Here is a 10,000-nt window from a genome sequence, read left to right on the forward strand (position 1 = left end):
ACTTAAGGAAGCTAACATAGAAACTAAAGAAATAATGGAAAAGTATAACTTGACGGATAGGACAGAACCGTTGGTACCAAGAGAACCAAGATTTATACTCAAGGACCATAAAGTAAATTTCTGGACACAGCCATCACTAAGACTCATATGCCCAACAAGATCGGACATAGGAATATTAAGCAAGAACATTATAAATAACTATCTACCCACAATAACCACTAAGTTAAAGTTAGAATTATGGTCTAGTACAGACCAAGTAATTAACTGGTTTAGATCAATTGAGCATAAAGAAGAAATAAAACTTATCCAATTTGATATAGCTAACTTTTATAGATCAATTAACCCAATGCTACTAAATAAGGCAATGTGGTTCTTCCATAAAAAGGCAGGTCTTACTAGAGATGAATTTAAAGCGATAACGGCAGCAAGGAAATCATTCATTAGCTTTAAAGATAAGATATGGGTAAGAAAAGATACCCCTGGGGCCTTTGATGTCTCCATGGGAAGTTCCGACTCAGCTCAAATAGCTGATATGGTGGGATCATTTATCCTTTATGAATTAAGTGATCAATTCCCTAGGGTTAGGGGGGGGGGGTTTGTATAGAGACGACTGCCTGTTGTATGTTAGGAATTGCTCAAACCAGGAACTACAGAGAATTAAGGGTAAGCTGGCTAGATTTTTCAGCAGAATGGGGATGGGTATAGTTTACGAAGATGATATCTCAGTGGCAAATTTCCTAGACGTAACATTAGATATTAAGAATAAAACATATAGACCATACCACAAACCCCTAACGAACCTACAGTATATAAATAAATCATAAACACAACATAGGTAACTTAAAATTCTTTAAAAACGATATTAATAACCATGAGGATAATAATAAGGATAATAAAATCTGGCTCATAATCCCATTTGGGAGAAATATCAAGAGTAACCTGATAGCTAAGTTTAGAGAGGTGATAGGTAGACACTTCCCAAGGAGCTCACACTATGGTAAGATTATCAACACACGCATAATTAGATTTGGATTTTCAAATACTAGGAACATAGCACAAATAATAGCAGCACATAACCTTAAAATACTTAAGTCTAAAGAAACAGGTAGGAATGAGAATTTGAACAATAATATAAATAGCAGTAATAATAATAATAATAATAATAATAATAATAATAATAATAATAATAATGAGAATGATAACAATGATGGTAATAATAATATTAATAATAATAATAATAATAATAATAATAATAATAATAATAATAATAATAATGGAGGTTCCTTTATTAATAATAGGAGTCAGGCCTGTAGGAGTAAGAACATAATCACAGTAAATGAGGTAAACCCTAGGAGAATAAAATTTGAAGGACCTAATGCGAAAGTCAAAAATATAGTATATCAATGCAAAGTAAAGACTCAAACAGGTACCAGGAAATACTTGGGGTGCACTTCAGGACAGGTATGCAGGAGAATTTCTAATAATTTCTCGTGCTTTAGAGATAGGAAGAAAATAGCTAGCACCACTCTTAGCAAATACATCTGGGATCTTAAGGAAAATAATAAACAGTATTCATTAGAATGGTCTATAATAGCAAGGTCAATGCCATATGAGAGAGGAAGAAAGTATTGTTCGCTCTGTACGACAGAACTATACTACATAATCTTCTCTAAGGATAAATTGATCAACAAAGTAAAGAATAATGCTCTGAAATGTACGCATATCATAAGAAGTACGTTTCGTTGGTATAAATGATCTTAGGATGTGAGGAAGTACAACATGATATCTCATGTATGTTTGTGTATGTGTAGTTATGCATATATGGATGAGTGCATATAAGTGTGTGTATATATGTGTATCTGAACGGAGATAAGGATACACACACACACACACACACATATATATATATATATATATATATATATATATATATATGTGTGTGTGTGTGTGTGTGTGTGTGTGTAAGTGCATATATGTATAGGTGTGTGTGTGTGTGTATATATATATATATATGTATATATGTATATATGTATATGTATATATATGTATATGTGTATGTATGTGTATATATATGTGTATATACGTGTGTATATATATATATATATGTATGTATATGTATGTATGTGTATGTATATAGGTATATATATACGGGTAAAGAAAGGAACGGGTAATATAGTATAGTACAACACAATTAATTGTTTGATCTCCAAATACAATGTAAATAAGTGACTCTACCAAATTAAGGGTAGATATGAAATAAAAGTAAGAACTGAGAACAAAATAAATAACTAAGCATTTAGTAGGAAGAGATGAGGGCCAAGTTTTTTTTTGAAAACCATAGAAAAAAATGGTAATAGCAAAGAATGATAAAATATCAAAATATTAATAAATTTTTTTAGTAAAGGGGCTTGTAATAATTCCTAGGAGGTTTGATGGCTGAACTGTGATCTCTCTTAGCAAAGTAAAGAGACCTAACAATAATAATATAAAATGGAATAATAGACATGTGAACCCTCTAGGGGCAATGAATATAGTCGACATATAGGGGATAATAGATAATAAATTGAAAAATTAATAACTAAATTAATAGATAAATAAATTAATAAATAAATGAATAAATAAATAAATAAATAAAATAAATTAATCTAGTAGACATTCACAGGAGAGCAATAACAATAGAAAAATTAAGGAGTTACCTCCCCTATATATATATATCTAATAACGGAAAAATAATGGTGGACGTAAACGAAATTTTAATATTTTAATAATTTATTATGATCGTTATGTATGTGTTTTTTTTGTAATTTGTTCTGATGGTAGCCATTCCTGAAGAAGTGCCAAATGTCGGAAATCCAATGGACCAGTCACTGGATAAGTTTGGGCACAGAAATGTTGACATAGAGTGGTAAATAAATCGATCTTGGATATATCGAGTTTGAAGTTTCTATTTCTTTTAAATATACGAATTTAAAAGTTAAAAACCTTGAAATATATATATATATATATATATATATATATATATATATATATATATATATATATATATATATATATATTTATTTATTTATCTATATATATTTATTTATATATATAGTGTAGGTATCAGTTAGAGGGGTTCAGTACCTTTAAGGGATAATTAAATCCAGAGTCACTCCTGGCTATTAGTTGGGTAGGTACAGTCTTTTGTAAGGTTGTACTGTAGCAGGTGGTTCGTTGTTTGCGTATTGAACTCACTTGTTTTCGTATTTCATGTTGTTTACTGTTGGTGACGTCCTGTACCCACGTATGCATATGTATATATAGTATATATATATGTGTATATATATATATATATATATATATATATATATATATATATATATATATATATGTGCATATATATATATATATTATTTATATTATTATATATATGTATGCATATATATGAATATATATATGTGTATGTGTCTGTGTCTGTGTGCGCCTGCGCGTATGTGTGTGTATTCATTCACCTTTGGGTCCCAAGTTAACCAACAAGAAATACTGGAATATAATAAATGGGCAATTCACATAATTTATTTTCGTTTAGAATTAATTTCATATTGCATAATTTAACATTTACTTTGGCGGTAAGGTAACAGAATCGTTAGTGTGTTGGGCAAATGCTGAATAACCCTTCTTGTGGCTCCTATGTTTTCAATTCATATTCCGTCGCTACGTTCTGGGTTCAAATTTCGCCGTGGTCGACTTTGCCTGTCATCCTTTCGGGATCGATGAAAGAAATATCAGTTATGCATTGGGGTCGATATAATCGACTAGTCCCCTTTTCCCCAAATTTTCAAGGCCTTATGCCTAGAGAAGAAGAAATAATAATTTTTTATTAAGGCGGCGCGCTGGACGAAATGTTTAGCGGTATTTCGCTCGTCGTTACGTTCTGAGTTCAAACTCCGCCGTGTGACTTTGTATTTCATCCTTTCGGGGTCGATAAAATAAGAACCAGCCTGGGGTCGATGTAAATGACTTAAGCCCCTCCCCCAAAATATCAGGCCTTGTGCCTATACTAAAAATAGAGAAAAATCAAAATAATATACTAACATTTACTTGTGGCTTATTTTTTAGGTAAAGGCTGTTCATTTGTGTACTTCTCTCTGAACGTGGCTCTCTTTACATACTTTCCAAATGCTGGTCGCCAGTTGGTCTCCTTGGTCAGTGTTGGTGAAGGTGTTTGTTTTATTTTTGCTCTTCCTTTCATCTCATACTTCATTGAATCTTACGGCTGGCGTGGTAGTTTGCTTTTACTGTGTGGCATGGAAATGCACTGCCTTCCGTTCGGACTTATCTACAGTATGAAAGTAGACATCACGCATGGTAATCGCATAATGTCCAATCGGCCTAAAAGAGCAGCCATACGTACGACCTCGTTTTCTGAAAGCAAGAAAAATCGATTTGCATCTAACGAGAACCATGCAAATCATCCCCAAAATAACGAGAGCAAAAAAGATCAATGCGAACCGTATACAACTGCTACAATAAATAAAGCTTTTGAAGACACAGAATGTGATGATGCTAATAGCTGTGATAATGGTTCCACAAACTATAAACCAAAACATTTAGACTCACCACCGATGAATGACTCGCATATAACAAATGATGACGACAGCCAGATTGAAGAGGAGCAACCCGAGTCCAAGCAAAAGCAAGGCATTACTTTAAAAACCTGGAAAAGATTAGCCACAAATAAAATGTACATATTAACTTTAATATCGACGGTCACATTTCTTAGTACGTCATTGGTCATGGTAACGATTCTCCCCGATTTTTGCATGCAGCACGGATTGTCACTCTCACAAGGAGCTTGGAATAGTGCAATAGCTTCAGTAGGGGATATCATCGCACGTCTTGTGGGTTCCTGGCTTCTTCATTCGAAACTGCTACCGAGCATAGTGATTTTTTCCTCAGCGATCATCGTATGTGGGATTACAATGTCGGTCTATATTGCCGTAAACACACCGACGTATATTACTCTGACCTCGTTCTTTTTCATGCTATTCAATGGACTTGCTTACTCTCAGTATGGTGCAATCTTCTTGGATCTTGTCGATTTAGAGGACTATCCTCTGGGGATCGGCCTGAACGAAACTTCTGCTGGCATTGGTCTCTTATTGTGTGGTTATCTCATTAGTAAGTATCTCTAAACATTTTTGATATTTCAACAAGTGAATGGGCAGGTGTGTAGATTTGCGCATATATGTCTAAATGTATATGTGTATGCATGCTGTCTATATATGGGTTCTTGCATACGTATATGTATTTAATAAGCAAACCGAAACCGCTTTGATTCAATAGCATACATGCGTATGAAAATGAGACCACCTGATGGATTACTCTGTTTTTGAAGAGTACAAATTTATTATTTTTAGACAAGAACATTATCAACAGTGACTTCAATGTTTCGGTTATTCCGATGATGGCTTAATTACCCGAAACTTCGAAGTCACTGTCAATAATATTCTTGTTTAAGTATAAAGATTTATACGTATGTATGTATGTATGTATGTATGTATGTATCTATCTATGTATGTATGTATGTATTATTTAGGCGTCTGACTGGCAGAGTCATTAAGGTGACGGAAAGATTACTTTACAGTAATCTTTCTGACTCTAGGCCCTGATTTCAAATCCTGCAGAAATCAACGTTGCCTTTCTATTTCTCGTGGTCGAAAAATAAAGTACCAAGCCTGTTCAGGTGCTTATTCTTGCTTTTCCCTCGTTGTTTGTTTCTGTCCATCTGTTTGTCTTTCTACCGCTTGAAAGGAATCAACTATATATATATATATATATATATATATATATACATACATATACATATATATATATATAAAAAATCAAAATAAGCAACACGGATTTCAAAGATGATTGCAGTACGCACGTATCATGCTACTCCATTTATTTAAGTAATGCGAGCATTACATTAAATGCAATATGTAGAGCAATCTTCAGCTGCAGGAAAATGCAGAAAATCACAGTAGAATAGACATATTATAATTGTGGCAACATTTCAAATCCAAGTGGGAGGAAGAATACATAAAAATCCATCTTGACATAGCCAAGTCTATCAGGCTAGTAATTGGTTCTAGGCTAGAACCAATTACTAGCCTGATAGACTTGGCTATGTCAAGATGGATTTTTATGCATTCTTCCTCCCACTTGGATTTGAAATGTTGCCACAATTATAATATGTCTATTCTACTGTGATTTTCTGCATTTTCCTGCAGCTGAAGATTGCTCTACATATTGCATTTAATGTAATGCTCGCATTACTTAAATAAATGGAGTAGCATGAAACGTGCGTACTGCAATCATCTTTGAAATCCGTGTTGCTTATTTTGATTTTTTGATCACCTAGTTTTTTTGGAATGGTTTTTGTATAATACCATTCCATACTATATTCTGGTGCCTAAACATAAGTACCATATTCAATCTTGAATCTAAATCTAAACCTTCTCTCTCTCTCTCTCTCTCTCTCTCTCTCTCTCTCTCTCTATATATATATATATATATATATATATATATATATAGAGAGAGAGAGAGAGAGAGAGAGAGAGGAGTGAGAGAGATAGGTGAACATATACCCACGCGTTACCACCCTCACATTATGGTTAAATATTGCACCATGCTGCTTGAATTAATTTTTAGTAAATATGTGCGTGTGAAGACGCATAACCTACAACTCGAGATTGTACTCGAGATCACGGTTTCAGTTCCAGGACGGAGTGGTGCGTTGTGTTCTTGAGCAAGACTCTTCATCTTACGTTACGCTGCAATCATTTCGACACTTGACGCGTGGTACACTGTGCAACTTGTTCAAGCGACCTCGATATGATAGCACAAACATTTAATCGCTATAAACAAATCATCTGTGCAAGTTATCCAGCAAGAAATTGCAGAACCGCCTTTCTCAGACTGCGAGAGACCATTAACACACGCACAAAAGGCGGCGAGCTGGCAGAATCGTTAGCACGTAGGACGAAATGCTTAGCAGCATTTCGACCGTCGCTACATTCTGAGTTCAAATGCCACCAAGGTCGACTTTACCTTTCATCCTTTCGGGGTTGATAAATTAAGTACCAGTGAAACACTGGGGTCGATGTAATCGACTAGTCACCTCCCCAAAAATTTCGGGCCTTGTGCCTAGAGTAGAAAAGATTAACACACACACACACACACACACACACACAAGTATACTTATATACTTAGCCGAGCTATTAGATTTAATCTTGATTTTTAAAAAAATGGCTGATGAATGTTTACGTAGTTTTTCTTCATTTTTTTTTTTATCTTCTACTTCTTCAGATTTACTTACTGAATACAATAACAACTATGATTACAGTATCTTAATTCTGGCAGTACTGACAACGGCTGGTGCTCTACCGATTTTTATTTTCTACATATGTACCTGTAGAAAAACGAAAGCTGAGATACTCGATCATCACCAGCACACTGAAGATACGTCGACAATTAAGAAAATTGCTGCTTAATGTAATTCGATTTTAAAATTTTATATTTCCCTATTTGAAGACCACGATGTACAAGTAAAATAATTTATAAATCGGTCTTTTCGTGTTAATCTTTTCTTCTTTTTTTTTTCTTTTACTTTTTCAGTCATTTGACCGCGAGCCATGCTGGGGCATCACCACAAATGATTTTTGTTAAACAAATCCAAAGCTTATCTTTTTTTTTTTTTTTTTTAGCCTGGTACGTATTCTATCGGTCTCAAAAATTAATCGACGACGATGAGATTCGAACTCACGCTGGGAGACCCCAATGGATTAGTAATCCATCGTGCCAACCACAGGATCACCTCGTCTGATACAAAAATGGTTAATTCCTGTAGAGAGTTTCTTTCTTTCTTTCTTTCTTAAACACCAGTTTCGCTAGAAAGCATGTGTTAGTATCATGGCAAAGTATATATAAAACAGAACTGGTTCTAGAATGTTGCCTTGTTTGGCATCACTACCCACATGCATACATGCATGCATTCATACATACACACATATACATACATACATACAAACACACATACATGCACATACGCATATATATATATATATATATATATATATATATATATATGTCTTTGCGTGCACACATACACTTTCTCTTTCACACACACACACACACATGGTGTGCCCTGTTTACGCAAAGAAGATCATTTCCAGATAAATCATGCCGGGATAAGAAGTTTGAATCTTAAATTGAGGAACAGCGAAGAAGATGCATAAAATATACATAATAATAGTTTTTTCATTATTATTACAATGATCTTAAAATTTCTAATCATCGTGCATAACACCATTTCATTCTTATTGGAATTCATCAGCATATCATTACCCATGTTAAATATATAATCTAAAACACACTTTTTATAGATAGAAAATAATTACAATTTTGAAGACAATCGTAGAATATGTGTTTTTCTTGTCTTCTTACTCTTCTTTTTCTTCATACAGGATTTGTAGTTTAGCAATTGAGAGAGAAGAGGTGGCGGCGAATTTCTTGGTTCCAACATAGACACGAACTGTTTTCTTGGAAGTTGTAGCTCGCGAGGGTGTTCTTGTTGTAGGAAATATTTTAGTTTTAACTCACGAAATTCACTGACCGTTTTCGGTATTTTATTTTTTGTTTTTCTGGGTGAGGCTATTAGTTTCAAGCTGTTCTACCATAGTACACATTTTTCGTTATGTGATAAGAGGGAAGCAGAATCCACCACCACTACTCTCGTCGTCGTCGTCCTCTTCCTCCTCCTCCTCCTCCCCATACCCCTCCTCATCATATCCGCCTTTTCCCCTATTCCTCCTATTAGTTTTCCTCCTCAGTAGTATTAGTAGTAGCAGCAGCAGCAGCAGTAGTAGTAGTAGTAGTAGTAGTAGTAGAAGTCGTTGATGTTGTTTAGTTGTCGATATTGCTTGCCCCCACCACTAACCCTGATGTAGCAGATCTAATTTAAAAGATCGTCCGACCATGGCCATCTGGTCTTAAAGATTTTTAGGTATAGAATATATCCGTATAAGACAACATTATCCGGATCTTTGTGGTTTTGAGTCACTGCATGTCGATATCTTTAAAATATTTTTGGTGCAGCATACAGATGTAACTTGCGACGTTGAATCCGAATTTGTTATTCATTTATTCCAGAAAGATTTTGCGAAATTGTTACAGGTGTTCAATGCTCGATAATTTTCAGAATTTTCAACCAATCAGAAAACAGCACGTTCGCTGCCTCTTCCATCATCTGTTACAATAGCGAGAAGGGGCGGGGGCTCCGGTATGTCAAAACATTAGAAATAATAGTGAAAAACATTAAAACATATGCGAGCATATTGAATATTTAAAAGCTGCGAGCAAACCAACTGCAGTTGCTAGAAATAACAGTTTAACCATAACTTAAAACAGACATTTATTGGTTCTAGTTTAATTGATTCACAGAATCTGCATTTTTTAAAAGGAAGAAGAGATCTGAAAATCGGTTATATTGATGTAGCTTTCCATTCTTATTGCTGTGCACCCATGATCTTGTGGAGAAAAACTTAGAGGAAAAAGTTACAGAAGTTTAGAAATCGAAAAAAAACTGTGTATTTTTAGTCAATAGTGAGACAGAAGTTTTCTGCGTTGTAGCGGTGTCAATTTTAAGGTTGTACCCTGTAAAATTTATAGTTTAGCGTCTGTGAAATGACCTGTTACCTAATAAAGTCAACATGTATCATCTTTACTGTTTTTTCGTCTCTCCATTGATTTCCATAGTGTTTTGTATGTTTTTAAAAAATTTGTTATATTAATATATTTATCTGCATGTGTTTATGCGTATTTCAGCATTATGTATATCTGTCGTGCATTTGTGTACATCATTAATATATAAGTGCATGTGGATGCATGTATTCATATATAAGTTTGTATGTACATTTATGCATTCATGTGTATGTGTGTGTGTGTGTGCGTGTGCGCGTGCGTGCGTGTGAAAAGG

The 10,000-nt window shown here is 34.2% G+C and overlaps 1 protein-coding gene across 8 annotated transcripts in view; it reads left to right on the forward strand.

Moving 5' to 3' along the window:
* LOC106869089 (uncharacterized) overlaps positions 1 to 9,733 on the forward strand; it is a 76,442-nt gene extending 66,709 nt beyond the window's left edge. For 7 of the 8 annotated variants that reach the window (XM_089357712.1, XM_089357716.1, XM_089357718.1 and 4 more), the window contains 2 exons: positions 4,099 to 5,160; positions 7,333 to 7,594. In XM_089357712.1, coding sequence (XP_089213838.1) covers positions 4,099 to 5,160; positions 7,333 to 7,517 — 1,247 coding nt within the window. In that variant the 3' untranslated portion in view covers positions 7,518 to 7,594. Of the gene's footprint in view, positions 1 to 4,098; positions 5,161 to 7,332; positions 7,595 to 7,730 lie in introns of those variants that run through there. The other variant, XM_089357713.1, reaches the window with a different exon arrangement.
* The last annotated feature ends 267 nt before the right edge of the window (positions 9,734 to 10,000 follow it).

This window comes from Octopus bimaculoides, chromosome 9 (assembly GCF_046866305.1).
Source record: "Octopus bimaculoides isolate indiv1 chromosome 9, ASM4686630v1, whole genome shotgun sequence".
NCBI lineage: Eukaryota > Metazoa > Mollusca > Cephalopoda > Octopoda > Octopodidae > Octopus > Octopus bimaculoides.